This window comes from Trematomus bernacchii, unplaced genomic scaffold, assembly GCF_902827165.1.
Source record: "Trematomus bernacchii unplaced genomic scaffold, fTreBer1.1, whole genome shotgun sequence".
NCBI lineage: Eukaryota > Metazoa > Chordata > Actinopteri > Perciformes > Nototheniidae > Trematomus > Trematomus bernacchii.
In genome coordinates this window covers 10,685,036-10,702,752 of record NW_022987648.1, presented here as the reverse complement: position 1 = coordinate 10,702,752, position 17,717 = coordinate 10,685,036, and the positions used below count along the sequence as shown (strand labels likewise).

General features: G+C 39.5%; 2 protein-coding genes across 3 annotated transcripts in view; one reads left to right on the top strand and one right to left on the bottom strand.

The window, feature by feature from the left end:
• The window catches only part of map3k19 (mitogen-activated protein kinase kinase kinase 19), a 32,927-nt gene extending 20,188 nt beyond the window's left edge, over nt 1–12,739 (bottom strand). The window contains exons 1-3 of one of the 2 annotated variants that reach the window (XM_034134244.1): nt 12,593–12,739; nt 11,802–12,010; nt 6,329–6,524 (exon numbers count right to left, since the gene is read on the bottom strand). The gene's annotated coding sequence lies outside the window, so the exon portion shown is untranslated. The remainder of the gene's footprint in view (nt 1–6,328; nt 6,525–11,801; nt 12,011–12,592) is intronic. The other variant, XM_034134243.1, reaches the window with a different exon arrangement.
• A 2,183-nt stretch (nt 12,740–14,922) lies between these two features.
• ramp1 (receptor activity modifying protein 1) overlaps nt 14,923–17,717 on the top strand; it is a 98,296-nt gene continuing 95,501 nt past the window's right edge. Inside the window, exon 1 of the mRNA XM_034134178.1 lies at nt 14,923–15,432. Coding sequence (XP_033990069.1) covers nt 15,381–15,432 — 52 coding nt within the window. The 5' untranslated portion in view covers nt 14,923–15,380. The remainder of the gene's footprint in view (nt 15,433–17,717) is intronic.

Below are 17,717 nucleotides of genomic sequence, written 5' to 3'. Positions count from 1 at the left end.
TCTCAGACGCGCTTGCAGGCGTGCTGAGAGAAAATGGAAGAAGGATAAACTCCATGTCTCCCTAGAAATCCTTCTAGTCCAGGTCCTTTTTAATGTCCTTAACTCTATCATTAATCCCTGTGATGTATCCTCAATTGTGCCATCGACTACTCTCTGTGATAAGTTTCTTAAATGTTTTATCGAAAAAGTATCTGCTCTTAGGCTAGCCCACACTAGTGCTACCCCAGATCCTGCTCCTTCTCTGTGCCCTGCTGTCCTCGACCAGTTTGAGCCTGTATCCCTCACTTCTCTCGCGGATGTAGTCAAGCACCTGCGGCCGACATACTGAACCTCAGACAGCATTCCCTCTCGTTCCCTGATGTTTTCGAATCAGTTGGAGCAAGCATTTCATTACCAATAAACACCTCTCTTAGCTCAGGATGCGTCCCAGCTGCCTTTAAACATGCCGTGGTGCAGCCACTACTTAAAGAGAAAACCTCGACCCCTCCATTCTCGCAAATTTTAGGCCCATCTCCCAGCTACCTTTTTTATCTAAAGCCCTGGAGCGAGTAGTCTATGTCCAGCTGCAGTCGTTCTTAACCATGCATGGCATTCATGAAAAGTTTCAGTCTGGCTTCAAACCTATGCACAGCACTGAAACAGCCCTTTTAAGAGTTGTTAAAGATCTGCTCCTAGCCGCCGACTCAGGTAGCCCAGCTGTCCTGGTGCTGTTAGACCTGACAGCTGCCTTCGACACTGTGGACCATAGCATCCTGTTGTCGCGGCTTGAACAGTCCGCAGGTATCACAGGCTCTGCCCTTGCATGGTTCAGGTCCTACCTGACAGACCGTAGCTTCTCAGTACAGCTAGGTGCTTTCTCCTCTGCTAAAGCCCCTCTTACCTGTGGGGTTCCCCAAGGCTCTATCCTGGGCCCCATCCTCTTTTTACTGTACATACTGCTCCTAGGTTCAATTCTCACTAAACACAATATTCCGACGATGTACAGATCTATCTGCCTCTCTAAGCAAATGTCAAACACTCACTACAGCAGTTGATGGACTGCTTGATAGAGATAAAATCCTGGCTGAGCAAAAATGTCCAGAGGTAATCTTTTTTGGACCCCAACCTCCATTACATTACATTGCATTTAGCTGACGCTTTTATCCAAAGCGACTTACAATAAGTGCATTCGACCAAGAAGATACAAACTTGAAGAAAACAGAATCATATAAGTACATCAAGTTTCATAGAGCCAAACCATTTCAAGTGCTACTCAACTGGCTTTAGATAAGCCAGTCCTTTATTAGTATATAAGTGCTTTGTTAGTAATTCTTTGTTAGTAATTCTATCGCTCGAAGTGGAGTCGAAAGAGATGAGTTTTCAGTCTGCGCCGGAAGATGTGTAGGCTTTCTGCTGTCCTGATTTCAATGGGGAGCTCATTCCACCATTTTGGAGCCAGGATAGCAAACCGACGTGTTTTTGCTGATGGGAACTTGGGTCCCCCTCGCAGTGCTGGTGCAGCGAGCCATTTGGCTGATGCAGAGCGGAGTGCACGTGTTGGGGTGTACAGTTTAACCATGTCCTGGATGTAGGAAGGGCCAGATCCATTCGCAGCATGGTACGCAAGTACCATTGTCTTGAAGTGGATTCTAGCAGTTACTGGAAGCCAGTGAAGGGAGCGGAGGAGCGGCGTGGTGTGGGAAAATGTTGGAAGGTTGAAGACCAGACGAGCCGCTGCATTCTGGATGAGCTGCAGAGGTCGGATGGCACATGCAGGTAGACCAGCCAGGAGGGAGTTGCAGTACTCTAGGCGTGAGATGACGAGAGCCTGGACCAGAAGTTGCGTCGCTTTCTGGGTCAGGAGGGGACGTATCCTTCTGATGTTGTAAAGGGTGTATCTGCAGCAGCGGGTTGTAGCAGCGATGTTTGCAGTGAAGGACAGTTTGTTATGTAGGGTCACACCCAGATTCCTTGCAGTCTGAGTCGAGGAAACAATAGAGGTGTCGATGTTGATTGTTAGGTCAAGAGTGGGACAATCTTTTCCCGGAAGGAAAAGCAGTTCAGTCTTGTCAAGGTTGAGCTTGAGGTGGTGAGCAGACATCCACTGAGAGATGTCAGCTAGACAAGCAGAGATGCGTGCGACGACCTGGGTCTCTGAGCGGGGAAAGGACAGAATTAATTGGGTGTCGTCAGCGTAGCAGTGGTATGAAAAACCATGCGGGCTAATGACCGATCCGAGCGGGTTTGTGTACAAGGAGAAGAGGAGGGGACCAAGAACAGAGCCCTGAGGGACCCCTGTAGTTAATTGACAAGGGTCGGACTCGGACCCTCTCCAAGTTACCCTGTAGGTACGGTCTTTGAGGTATGAGGTGAGGAGGGAAAGTGCAGAGCCTGAAACTCCAAATTCTTGGAGAGTGCGAAGGAGGATCTGATGATTCACCGTGTCGAATGCAGCAGACAGGTCCAAAAGGATGATGACAGAGGAGAGGGAGGCTGCTTTAGCAGTGTGCAGTTCCTCAGAGACAGCAAGGAGAGCACTTTCTGTGGAGTGACCTGCCTTGAAACCAGACTGGTGCGGATCCAGAAGGTTGTTCTGATGGAGATAACAGGAGAGTTGTTTAAAGACAGCGCGTTCAAGTGTTTTAGACAGGAACGGGAGGAGAGAGACAGGCCTGTAGTTTATAACATCAGACGGGTTGAGAGTGGTTTTCTTTAGGAGAGGGTTTACTCTTGCCTCCTTGAGACTGTTTGGAAAGTGACCAGAAGTTAGAGAAGTGTTGATGAAATCGGTGAGAAACTAAGCTAAATTATAGATTGTTTGATTGTGTAATTACAAGGTGAGAAAATAAATCCACATCCTCCTATGAAACTTATTTTATTTCCTTTTTCATGTTATACTTATACTTACTTGTATTAGAACATTTGCATGTTGAACTACATGCTGATATATCTTCCCCAGCCTCAAGGAAATACAATAAAATAAATGGATTCATAATTTTAAAAAATTGATAAAAATGTATACATTAATAATGTTGTGTGCAAACATTTCAAATTTAAATACAAAAGGAACTTTTGAAATGATTTCTCACAAAAACCTTTCTAAATTATAGTAAATTATTAAAAAAGGTTTAGTCAATATACATTTTTCTGCCTAAAATTGTTGAAATTGAACGTAAACTACATCAAACACCACATGCATGGCAATTAACCAATTTTTGCCCGCTATTTAAATTGACTTTGGTTGAAGTTAAGTGATATTATATATACAGTATAGCAGGGCTATTCAATTGGCGGCCCGCGGGCCAAATCCGGCCCCGGGGTGATATTTACTGGCCCTTTGAGTATAATGTTAAAAAGTAATCAATTTTTTTTTTTTAAGATTTTTTTTTTAAAAATGTTTTGTGCCATAGTGCCTTTATTCCAGAGAGGGTGTTACATTGAGAGATAGAGGGGTAGACAATGCCTGAAAACTTCGACGGGCTCGGGTTTCGAACCCACCTACTATACTGTAGTGACAACTCCTGTCATTGATTGCATCTCTGCGTGAATGATTAGATCATTTCACCTAAATGAAATCAAATGAAACATGTAAGCCTACTGAGTTCTGAACTTGCCATTTAGATCTATAAAGGCCTTGGGGCTATGTTGTTTGATTGAATTAAACACAATATATGCACTCCACTATGCTGTTGTAGTATTTACTGTATCTGAAGCTCTTAAATATGATTGCTCATATTTCAAGCCATCTTTTTCCCGGCCCCTTGCTTTGGATCATTTTCATCAACCGGCCCCCATTCCAAACTAATTGAATAGCCCTGCAGTATAGCATATCATTGATGCAGTCTTTCTGAACACTTTTAAAATAAAATACTGCAAATGAAGAATATTTTTAATGTTCTGCACAGATAGTGCTAACTTGAATTTGAAAACACGTGGCAACTTTATTAATACAGCAGTTGAAAAGATTTGTGGAAGGATAAATTCTTCATGGGCTCTCTAGATAAAGGGCGTTTATGGTTGCTTGTATTATCCTCAGATAGTGGTTTGTTTAAATAACTAGTGACATTTGAATAAATATTGCAAAAAAGGGCTCCAAAAAAGGCATATATATATATATATATAACCTGGCCGGCTTAACCAGTCTGTATTTCTTCAAGCACCACAAGATTCAGAGTTTATAAAGTAAGTACACAGTAAAAGTACTTCATAGTACATGTGGGGGTAGTTTCACTAGGATCAATCTCACGAAGAACTAATGGCAACAAAAAATAATTCCCTCATCAAACTTAGGAGAAGTGGCTTGATTTTGTTCTCAGGAGGGGACTTTGACAGAGCATTTCTCCAAAAAATACACAGTAAAAGTACTTCAATGTATTGTTAGTAGCAGTCAAACTAGTACCGAGTACAACAGTGTCAGTTTAATTAAGAACTTCTGGTAAAAACTATTTGTAAAAAGAAAATGAAGAACTGCTGACTTGAAAAAACAAACGCGAGAGACGGCTGAGTTGACCGCAGTGCAGAATCGCTGTATAGTTTAAATCTCCTAACAATGTTGTCCATTTTAGACATAGGCTTATTATATTTACAGCCCTTAATAACATTCATTTTCACATCCGTGAGTTTCGCCCCGCCCCCCTCGCTCCAATGACCATTAGACCATTTAGTAAAGTAAAAAACAAAAAGCAAAAACGCCTCGCAGACGCTCTTCCGTTTACTTTTTTAATAAAGAAAAACAAATGGTCCGAAAATACACGGATTCATCTCCCTCCATCATGTTGATTTGAATCAGAAGTTCTGATGAGCCCGCCCCGCTCGACCTTCTGAGCCAACCACAGCGCGATAATGACCTGCCTTCCGTTTCAACTATAGTCCTTCCGTTTCCACTATACTTTCTCTCCCACATACATACATTCTTCTCTTGCATACATATATTGTCTTCAGACATGCATATATTATTTATAATATTAAATGTAAACATTGAATGAATGTGCATGAGAACAAAATGTATAAATATGAGCGTTAAAATATGTGAATATGAGAGCAAAATGTATATATGTGTGAGTGAAAAATGTATGAATATGTGAGTGACAATATATGAATGTGTGCATTGAAATATGATAATATGAGAGCAAAATGTATGAATGTGTGAGTGTAAATATATATGTGTGTGAGTGAAAATGTATGTATGTAAAAGGAGAATGTATGTGTGTAAGAGTGAAAATATATGTATGTAATAATAATAATAATACATTTTATTTTTATAGCGCTTTTCTAAACCCAAAGACGCTTTACATTTGGGGAAGGGTAGACAAACAAGGACAGGCAATAAAACAACAACAAAACAAAAACAAAACAGAAAAGCAGTCAAGAGGAAGTTGGTTGAGAGGGGGGGGGCTTATGGATATACAGACTTGAAGAGATGGGTTTTGAGGCGGGACTGATTAGTAAAAGGAGAATGTATGTGTGTGAGAGGACCAGTATGAATTACGGCCTGTACGGCCCCTCATAAATGGGGAAACATAGTACACATAAATATACATATACATGTTAACTTTAATGCCTTGCAGATTTACTTATAGCTATACTTTACTTAAAAAGCTTTTTAAAAATAGCTTATTTCACCCCAAAAGGATCTCAAAGCTTTCTGGAAGTATGAATAATTAAATAATTCAAAAAACAACTCATAAACATAAACAAAACTATTTGCCTTTCTTTTAATTTCAGTACATTTTAGTTTAAATACTAACAATAAATCTGTGTGCCATGGATGTAAATACAGTTTGTGACCACTCATAAAAACGTACAGTCTTCCATTGTTCACGTATAGGCGGCTATTTATATTACTCTCATTGTTTGAATGAAAGCACCTGCAGAACAAGTGAAACACTTGTTCGGAGCTTAATATAACTTAGAAACACATTTTCTTTTTCAATCAACTTGAAAAAAGTTGTTGATATTATTCTAGTTCAAAAATATAGATTATATCCCCTAAAAAAACATTCTTCAGAGGCTTATACATATATTTATGACACGTGAAATAAAATACTGTGCTATGACCTTTTTTACAACTTACTGCACTATGAATTGTTTATGATTCCTTCATGATATATTATACTATGCCTTTTTATTGATTTTGTGGATGACAAAGGATACTTTTTTTAATTAGGTTTTATGACATACTATACTATGTATTTTTTAAATAATATTTTAAATGACATACCATTCTATAACATTTGTCATGTATTTGTCATACTAGACTATAGGCTAGCTATAGCTATATGTTATATACTTAACTTGTTATGACATATACTATGACCTCTCCTACTCACTCTATATGTGTGTGTCTTACCAGCAGGAGCTGTAAGGAGTGCAGGTCTCCCTGCCAGGCAGCCTGCAGCAGCTGGGCCTGGGGGGGCAGATGAGGCCTCGACATCCACCCCAGCACTTTCCCCTGGAGCTCGGGGGAGCTGATGTGGAGCGCTGTCTGCTGGCTGCGGTCACACAGGGTCAGATCGCCCCCCCCCCCTCAGCAGCCGCTGCACCACCTGTAAACACCAGCAGCAGGTAAAACAACACGCAACACACACCCACAATGAGTAGACTTTAACCTGTTAAACCCGGGGGCGTGGGCTCCCGCAACATCTTGCAAGAAACAGCGTCTGAGGGCTTCTTAACATTTAATAAACTATGAATGTGTCATACCCACTTAGCGGGAAGAAACTCAGCTACCTGACAATATAAACCATTTTTACCGAAACAAAACACAAGTCTAACGCCGAGCCTCTGAATTAGCACTAAGCGAAAGAGTGCTAACGCATTTAGCACATAACTCACGGTAGAAATATTTTATACTTCATCGGATCTGCACTCACAAGATATCATATGAAAGCTGAGATTCCACATATTCCAATGGTATAAGTATCATCACTGTGCGACAAAACTTGCGGCAGCGAAAGCCAGCAAAGACAACACGCAACTTCACTTTACGGGGCCAAAACGGCAAATACGTCTTACTTTTTTTATCAAAAGTTGTGTTCAAGGGCATTACAACACATATAAACGCTGCTGAAGGTTAATCCAATGTCTCTGTGTCACTTTGAAATGATTACTGATAATCCATCATCATATTTATGTCAATAAACTGAGTTTTCATATAGAGCAGCGGTTCCCAACCTTTTTCAACTGGGTGCACTTAAGAATCAAAAAATGTTTTGCTGCCCACATTCAACCATAAACAATACGGAGGCTAAATAAAGTTCTGATTGGTCAATTCAGAACATGTGACACGTTGTAAATCCAGTAGTACAGACCGCTGTCAAGGACTGAATGACCGTTGCTAAGGAGGATCGAGAAAGAGAAAGGAAAAGAGGTTCAAATTAAAAAAAAATCTTAATAATGAAAATGTTTCCACACGAATCATAATGTTTTGCAAATATTGAATTTACATTTAAACCCTTTAATATTTTATTTGGGCTTTTATATGAAGACCGCACACAGTTAATAAATAAAACTATTCCTCTGGCTAAAATACATATTTTTAAAAGTCAATCAAGGAGTAATCTTAATTTAAGGTGTTAGAAGAGTAGCTTAAAAATACAATTTATTTTGGAAAAAATTATTGTCACAAAAAATCAAGGGGTGGCTCAACACGCCATGAAATGGGAAATAATTAGCTCTAACGAAGAGTGGGATTAAAGGAACAATAAATATGCTTGCCATGTTGTGTTTTTGGTGGTATTTGGTTGTCATCCTATTTTTGTTTGTGAAATATTGAAGTGATCCTGACTGTATCTTTATTTCTTCTGTTTTTGTTTTGTTTGAGATGGGAATGTAATCTCCTATATTTTATTGTTATGTCCATGTTTGTGTCATTTGCCTGTACAAAAAAAAAAATAAATAAATAAATAATAATAATAATAACAATTAAAGCTGCAAGCAGCGTTGAGCGGGTCTTCGACGGACAATGTATTTAGGAGTTACAGCAGTATCATAAACATTGTGTTTGATGGCGAGTGATCTGTCACCATGGCAACGGAATTTGATGACACCCCATAATACGCCTAGATGTGTTGAGGGCTGCATCGTTATCAAACCTGTGAAGTTTTGGGCCGTTTGGAGCATGTTAACTGGAGTTATGAGAAAACCGTGTTTCACGGCGACCATTTTGTTACCATAGCAACGACATTTGACGAAATCTCAAAACTGACACATATATGTCTCGAGGGCTTGACCGTTAGCACACATGTGAAATTTCAACACTTTTTTACCATTTACACAGGACTTAAAGCAATATCGTGCTTAACGGCGAGGGATGCGTTGCCATGGCAACAGCTTTTGAGGAAAACTCACTATTGTCATATTGAGGTGTTGAGGGCCGGACCATTAACTGTCATCTGAAGTCTGGTGCAGTTTGGACCATTTTCCATCGAGTTATGACAACACTGTGTTTCATGGCGAGGGATCTGTCGCCATGGCAATGGCATATGATGACATCCCATAATTGGCGTAGAGCTGTTGAGGACCGGACCATTAACTGTCATCTGAAGTCTGGTGCAGTTTGGACCATTTTCCATTGAGTTAAGACAACACCGTGTGTCATGCCGAGGGATCTGTTGCCATGGCAACGGCATATGATGACATCCCATAATTGGCGTAGAGCTGTTGAGGGCCGGACCATTAACTGTCATCTGAAGTGTGGTGCAGTTTGGACCATTTTCCATTGACTTAAGACAACATTGTGATGTATGGCGAGGGATGCGTTGCCATGGAAACGGCATATGATGACATCCCATAATTGGCGTAGAGCTGTTGAGGCATGGACCGGTGATATAAAAGTGAAGATTGGGGGACGATGGGACCGTGTCCATTGGAGTTACAGCGACACCGTGTTTTATGGCGAGGGATGCGTTGCCATGGAAACGGCATATGATTACATCCCATAATTGGCGTATAGCTGTTGAGGGCCAGACCATTAGCCATCATCTGAAGTCTGGTGAAGTGTGGACGATTTTCCATTGAATTAAGACAACATCGTGTTTTATGGCGAGTGATTCGTTGCCATGGAAACGGCATACGGTGAGATCTCAGATTTCACGTAGAGCTGTTGAGGCATGGACCGGTGATATAAAAGTGAAGATTGGGGGACGATGGGACCGTGTCCATTGGAGTTACAGCGACACCGTGTTTTATGGCGAGGGATGCGTTGCCATGGAAACGGCATATGATTACATCCCATAATTGGCGTATAGCTGTTGAGGGCCAGACCATTAGCCATCATCTGAAGTCTGGTGCAGTTTGGACCATTTTCCATTGACTTAAGACAACATTGTGTTTTATGGCGAGGGATGCGTTGCCATGGAAACGGCATATGATGACATCCCATAATTGGTGTAGAGCTGTTGAGGGCCGGACCATTAACTGTCATCTGAAGTCTGGTGCAGTTTGGAAGTTTTTCCATTGACTTAAGACAACATTGTGTTTTATGGCGAGGGATCTGTCGCCATGGTAACGGCATATGATGACATCCCATAATTGGCATAGAGCTGTTGAGGGCCGGACCATTAGCCATCATCTGAAGTGTGGTGCAGTTTGGACCATTTTCCATTGACTTAAGACAACATTGTGTTTTACGGCGAAGGATACGTTGCCATGGAAACGGCATACGGTGAGATCTCAGATTTCACATAGAGCTGTTGAGGCATGGACCGGTGATATAAAAGTGAAGATTGGGGGACGATGGGACCGTGTCCATTGGAGTTACAGCGACACCGTGTTTTATGGCGAGGGATGCGTTGCCATGGTAACGCCATTATTAAGTAACATCACATTTGACGTAGAGCTGTTCAGGGCCGCAGTGTTAACCATCATGTGAAGTTTGGTGGCATTCTGAGTATGTCAGTTGGTGTTATGACATCATCGTGTTCCATGGCGAGGGATCGCCTAGCATCAAGCGAACGCGAACTTTGGCGCCAAATCACGGCTACGCTGTGCGAAAGAAAAAAACTTCCGTGATAACTTTTAATTGCCCATGTCTCGAGACGCTACCCGACGAATTTCGAGTCGTACGGATAAAGTCCCTGGGAGAAGATAGATTTTGTGCGGAGGACGAAAAAAGGCTTTTTTGTTCGTCTCCACACCCTAGATATGGGTAGCGAGTTTCGTTCGTTTACGTGAAAGTTAAAGTGCGGGGAGTTTACGTTAAGAGGGCGTGGCCTACATATCGCAAGTTGCACCACTTCTGACGCGCGTGCAAAATTTGGTGAGTTTTCACATATATTGCGGGGGTCAAAGGTTTATCGGTCGCTGTGCGACCGATTTCAATAGGGTCTTCGCCGACCTAGGTCTCAGACCCTAATTATTTGGCGGCCCACAGGTTGGGAACCGCTGATATAGAGTGTAGTATGAGAGCTGTAACCCAGCTTCCGGTTTTGGGCATGCTGGCTGCGCATCACTCTCATTCACCAATGGTAATGTTTAGATGGATTTAGGAACTCCCTCTCGATTCTATTGGCTCTAACGGTTCAAAAGTGCTGTCAATCATCAAAATAGACCGACGGGTCCCAGAGATATGGCAAATACACCCAAATGGCCCCAGAGGTGTTTTTTTTCTTCTAAACCTCTCTAAAAAGGTCAGATTTCACTTGTTTTGCATCAATCTTGATACAGGGTACTTATTATATGTTATAGTTTGGATCCCTAAAGCTTTTTGTCTACTATCCCATCATTCAAAGGTGGTTTTCATTATAAGTAATGGGGGTTTTTTTTGGACGGAAACTATCATTTACATTTTTTTACTTTAATTTAATTTAATCTGAATTTACTGTAAAATAAAAACATCTATATTGATTCTGACTTATCTACATCCAACTCACAGGTTTATCATTGCTTTGAGAAAAAAAGATTATTAATTTACCCCTTTTTGAAGTGAAGATAATAATCATTTGTCATTTTCAAGCCTGAAACCTGAAAAAACAGGCTCAGGGCTTAACAGGTTAATCAGTTGGAACATTTTCCATCAATCATTAAAATTATGCACTTGATTTCTTATTCTCATGGTTATTTTCTCCATTCCATGTATTTTATTTACAAACCTTCTGTTTATATTTAAACCGATTCCTTGTAATTTGTTTGATTATTGATCATTATTACAAGGAATAAGTACAAATATTTCTTCCAAGTTATAGTATAAGCAGGTTTTTATTTAGCGAAATACAAAAAATTGTTAATATTAGTAGATTTAGTCTACAGGTGAATAGGGTTAAAACGAACAGATATACCCAGTCAACTTTGGCAGTTTATTACTTACATTAGTTTTCAGAATGGTTATGCATTACGTATTTAATGCTAACTTTTGGTGAATTAAAGAGAAATCTACAAACAAAAATAGACGAAATGTAGTAATTAGACACCTAAATGTGCATTTTGGATGTTTAAAACCATTGATTTGATCTTAATTGATAAAAAAAGAATAGTCTTAAATGGCTAAATTCTCAATAATTAATCTTTAATTCAGTGTGACTCATCTCACGTCACAGGGGATCACAGGGGAGAGTGTCTCCCCTGGGTTACCAGTATACAGTAAGTCATGTGCTTGTTTTGAACATGCCCCCCCCCCCCCCCCCTGAGAGGGAGCAGAGGAGTTACGTAAGCACATGAACACATGTTGTTGTTATTGATAGGAAAAACACAACCTGTATGACGAACTTGTAATTTTCCATGCAACAATGGACTGACATCAGATCTGCTACCACAGCTAGGTGACCGAAGGTAAAACATGATTACACAACAATAGAATCTCACATACACACTTTTAAATTGCTTACCTGAGTTATTCCTATACGACAGGCGGTGATAAGTGGAAATGTTCCTTGTTCTTCCTCATCTTCAGTGTCGGAGACCCCCAGTTCCTCCTCTTCCTCATGGCTCATTACTGGGACCGCTTCAATTTCCTCTTCCTGCTCTTTTCTCAGCATCTTCTTGAAGCTGTTTCTCTTCTCGCTTTCCTGCATAGTTCACAGATTATCAGTCAGATCTGTGTGAAGCACAGCCAGACAGAGGTCAGACACAACTTGACCTTTTTCTTGTTGTTATGGAAAAAGACAAATGAGAAGACGAAAGAGTCAGGAAGTAAGTAATTGCACTCGCAGCACCGATTTATGGGAAGGGTTTCTTTCAGCGCAGTGTGATGCAAGTCTCTAATGATCAGATCAGCACAGTGGGCGTGATCGGAATTATTCCCTCACTTTTATTTTGCTGCTGGTGGTGAATCGCCATAATATACATACTCTTGGTGTGTGTGTGTGTGTGTGTGTGTGTGTGTGTGTGTGTGTGTGTGTGTGTGTGTGCGTGCGTGCGTGCGTGCGTGCGTGCGTGCGTGTGTGTGTGTGCGTGCGTGCGTGTCTATCCCTGTGGTTTAATGTTTGACAACACTAACAGAGCAACAGTCAAAGATGGCTGACATATGTTGTATATAAACACAATAAAAGCAATACACTCAACAAATATTCACAGATTTTCAGGAACTTGGAAGGCATTTCATATTTTTCATCAGCTTTGATAAGACTAACAACTATGCATTGCTATATAATTTTGAAATGAACTGTTCTTTACTCACTGTGGCGATGTCATGTTATGCTTTTAGCCCTTTTCTTTATATCCATTGATGAGATTCTGCAGCCATATTTCTTGTCCGACCCTCCGTGGACATTTGACGCGTAAACCTTTGATCCTTTAGAACAGACCCTCTGCTCCAGTGTCTGCTCTCCCTTCTTCTCTCCCCCTGCACACCTCCTGCTCTACGTTTACACTTGGTTGCCTTGGAGACAGGCAGACAGGCGGGTTTAAAAGCCAGCTGGCTGCTTGTAGCCTGACACAATAAGACCGAGTGGAATATCAAGTTATAGCAGCTTTTTTTAGAGAATCATTTCGTAAATTGCTGTGTAAACTTGGAGGAGCATGACTTGATATTCCTTGCTCGCCTGTGCTCCTATTTGCACTTGTTCACAGTTTAGAACTTTTGAAAACTTACAATTCTTAAGAAACAAACTACTTTTGTATACTAATTTTCCGATATGTGTGCAAACTGATTTAATGGAGCTCAATTATATAAAGTATGAGGAATCATGTTACCCTTTAAAATGGTTGCTTTGGTGCCCTTTTCAGGAAAAGAATGCGGACAAAAACATAAATAATGTCTCATCGAATACAAATATGAACATTATTTTGATCTTCCACCGAGTTAAATCTTTTAACCAAATTCATTTCTGATCCTAAATAACAAATATAATTCATTTTAAAATAATTTTAACCCTCTAAATGCCACTTTGTGCCACTGTATGATGAAATAAAATGACAGAAATGTATAACATACTTAATGCTAAGGGTATTTTTTACACAGTCCGGGATATGTCACTGATTAGCAACTTGTACTTTGATGCATTGCTTTAGAAAAAATACAATGCTCTATCATACCGCAGTTATAACCCAAAAAAACTGGAAAATATCATGAATTTTCCCCATAGGATAAACGTAACCTGGTGAAAATAGTAACAACGACAATTTTGAAACCAGGGCTCTAGACTGAAAGCATGTTATATCGTAATATAAGGCGTTGTTATATGCTGCATTGCCTTTCAATTAAATTGTTGCTTAAATTGGGACATTCAAGTGTCAAATGGCAAAAGCAAAAATTGTAATAAAAATGATCAAAACATGATTTCGTACCTTCCAGTAATATAATACTTACTTCAAGATGGTCTCTTTATGAGGATATGGAACAGCTCCTTATAAACAGGAAGAATATCTCTACACTTGCACTTGCTGACAAATATATTGCTCTACTGTGTATTGCTCTACATGTATTTTTTCTTTTAATGTTTCTTTTATTATCTTTTCTTTTAATGACTGTTTTTAAATGCCTTTGTCTGAATGTCTTTCATTTTTGTAAAGCACCTTGAATTGCCTTGTGTTGAAAGGTGCTATATAAATAAACTTGCCTTGCCTTGCCTTGCCTACTGACCTCTGTGGGTTGAAAGATATAAGTCTGATACATTTAGAAAAACCCCATGATGTAGTAGAGTAATGCCACAGTGCTACCATGCTGCACAGTTCATAATCATAGGTTAAACACATTTAAATGTGAGCTTTGTAATGAGCTTTGTAATCACCTTAGGAGTAATACATGCATATTGTTTGATATAATTGTGCACCTTTTCCTTTACAATATGATACGATGATACATTTTGTCAGTTCAATCATGATTTTTGTTTGCATCAAAGCAGCTCCATTTACAAATTTGACAGTTATATCACACTAATTAATTATCAGTTTTCGACTACCGAATGCCATTCATATAAACTAGCTTTTTGTAACGCTCCGGATGACCACTAGATGGCAGCGTTTCACAATTCTGTATATAATCCTGTAGCAGCGCACACATACACATACTGCTGTATCCACATGTATTACACTTCAACACACAGTATACTGCAATACCTTTTCATTCTTCCAATATCACATATGATGCATATTGACCTCTTTATGTTCAATAATAAGAAGATTCATGACATGATGTTTCCTGGATAGTATTTTTGGAATTGTGTGGCGTTTATTTTTCTTATCTCAGTTATAATCTAGATTCTAGTGCCTTCAAATGGAAGTTGATGGGGTTGTTTTCACTTTAAAAGTGATTTACTGGTATTATACTTTGCTGTCACAATAATTCCAAAATATATATTTAGTTAAGGTTATATTCCAGCACTTTTGTGTGTTTATTTAGTTTATCAAGTCATTAAGTGTTTTTCTATATGGGCTGCTTTGGCCGCTGTCTCAGATGAACCAATGGAAAAGTACCATTAGGAGTCCGGAGCCTCCTCCTCCCCTCCCCTCGCTTCCCCTCACGGCGCTGAAATTGCCTTGTCTGGAGTCTGTCCCGTGTCCCCGCCGCTCACCAACAGCCGTGTCCTCGCAGAGAGGAGCAGTGAACCCTCACACACACACACACACACACACACAGCCTGTCCGCTCCACCGGTCCCAGGCTGGTGCGTCCCGTTACACACCGTTTCTGCACACTCCAAAAGCGCACTCCGGATTTCCACCAAATCCTAAAGACTCATTGTGGTTGAGATAGCCACAACTTTCGGTCAGTATGTTTCACGTGTGGATGACAGCGGGTTTGTGACAGGAAGACTCCGGGGAGTTAGGACGAGTCTTGGCTCCACACCTCCCCCGCGGGTAGTTTGCGCAAGGTGATACAGCAGCTAAAGGATCCTTAACCGCGCGGCTGTATTACATGGATTTCTTCACATGATGTCACCCATTACTGAATGAGCTCCTGTCAGTTGTGCTCCTCTTCACTTCCTTCCCAAACTTCAGTCAGTGGATATTTGTGAGAGCAGCAGGATGGGATCGCAGAGCGGGGCAGCAGCAACGCACGCGCTCCTGTGGTTCATAGGTGAGTCCAACACTCTTCATTTCTCTCAAGCAATTGACTGTTCTTTGTGTGACTTTTGTAAAGTGTCTTTGAGTATTTTGAAAACGATAAATGAAATGTCATATTATTTTATATATATTATTACTCTCACCCATGTGATAAAGAGAAAAAAATCTGGTTATAGCCTAAATTATAACTTCTGGTTGGGACATATCAGACGAATTAATTTCCCTTATACAAAAAAGTGAAAACTGAATAATTAGGATGATTTATCTTGTGTCTGTTGAGGTTAAAATATGTGTGAACGATTTACTGTACTATTATTTACATAGACCATACATCACTACAATATTATGTGTGAATTTTGGCTGGTTTATGAATGACAAGTTTGATGCTGCGCTGGACTTTGCATTTTTGCACTAATAAAATTGAACCGTTTACTTTAATCAATGTCAAATAATTACACATAATCGTATAAGGTTAGTTGAAAGCAAACATATTAGGTGAAACTTAATATTATAGTGTTAACTTGATGACTTTTAGCAGGATAATTGTCTTTGTCCTTTATGTCATTGTCTCACTCTCGTTAGTGACCTAATCTGTGTGTTTGTTATGATATGCTGTCAAATGAATTAGTGTATTATAGTATCTGCCACCATGCGAGGTGAAGTGTAAACTTACATTTTGTTGTCAAAACTTGAGCAGTTCAACATATGTTCAGAGTAGTAGTTAGGAACAAATCTATAAATCTTTTTCGTGACTATAGTCGTGTAATCTATACAATCCAACATTTGAATGGGATTTGCAAAGCTGCAAATAAGGAGATTACTTTTTAGAATACATGTGATTGTTTATTTTTCAAGGTGTATCGTTTTTTTTCCATAGTTGCTGTTCTTTTCAGATAGTAAAGATAGATAGATTATTATTTCTCAGAAACTGAAATACCACGACACCCACGCATTAACCTTACAAGTCAACTATTTCATTATAATGTTTTTTTCACAGGTGGGAATTGTGTGCAAACAAACCTGTTCAGTTGTTTCTCTGGAATACAGTTTATGTTTTAGTTCACTTTATTTGAAAAACCTGAAAATCTGGTAAAAAAATCACGTCATGCCTACCTTACCGTTTTTTTTTCTTTGAGTTCTATATTTAATGTACAAAACAAGTGACAGGAAGATACATTACAGCACCTCCTGTTTTTGCTGTTTAAAATAAGCTCTGCTGTTCAGCCCCATGTTAGTCTCATCGCTAGGTGTGTGTAGGCTCCTCTAAATGTAAGACTCTCTCCTTGGAGTGGCAGGAGTTTCTTATAGCATGTTCTCTACATTTGTGCAATCATGCAACATTATCAGGTAATTATCAGGTCATTGCAATCATGCTCACTTTTAACCCTTAGATGCACGAGTGACTGGACCCTACACCCTTCCATAAGTGGGTCTAAAAGGACCCGTATTAGAATAATATGTGTTTTTATGCTATTTTTGTCATTTTGGTTAAGAAAAATCACTTGTATACTATTTAGTATTATATTTTGGTATACACTAGAAATATTTTATATTACATTTGTCACTATTTATAATTTTAGACTTTTTTTTTTACATTTTGAAAAAATAACGAAATTCCATAGAAAATGCATGCGGATCATTTTTGGAAGCTTGGGGTAGTAATAAAAAAACTACAATTTCTTAAAAAGTATCAAATGTAAATTTAATTTAAATTTGAATGGCATGATATCCAAAACATGTTTTTTGAGGAATAGCTGGAATATGAAATGATAAAAAAATGTAATTACAAAGATACTCTAAGAAAACCACCTCACCGGGTCCAAAAAGACCCATTTATGCATCTAAGGGTTAAGACACTTAATCCGATGACTTCATTCATTCTCGCTGAGATATAGGGTTCTCAGCTGGTGGGGTTTTGAGAAAAATCTAAATATTCATGTACTGTATAGCTGCTGATTCCGCCATTCAATCTAGATACAACAACAATAATAAATGAATACATCCATGTGTAGGCAGTTGTCAACGCAGACCAGTTGGATTGTGAAGTGTTATTCAATAAATACTTCTTCTTTGCTTCTTCTACACAACATATTGAGTAGAATATTCACGTTTTTGTGCGACCACAAACAACAAAGTTCAGGCTGAACATCTGGTCAGGGACATTTGCTGCATGTCGCTATTCCTATTATCCACTATTCCTGTCTTCTCTCTACTTTCATGTGTCTCATAAAGGCATACAATGTCTAAAAAATGTTTGCCTTTTATGAAGCATCATTACAAATGTATTTGAACAAGACA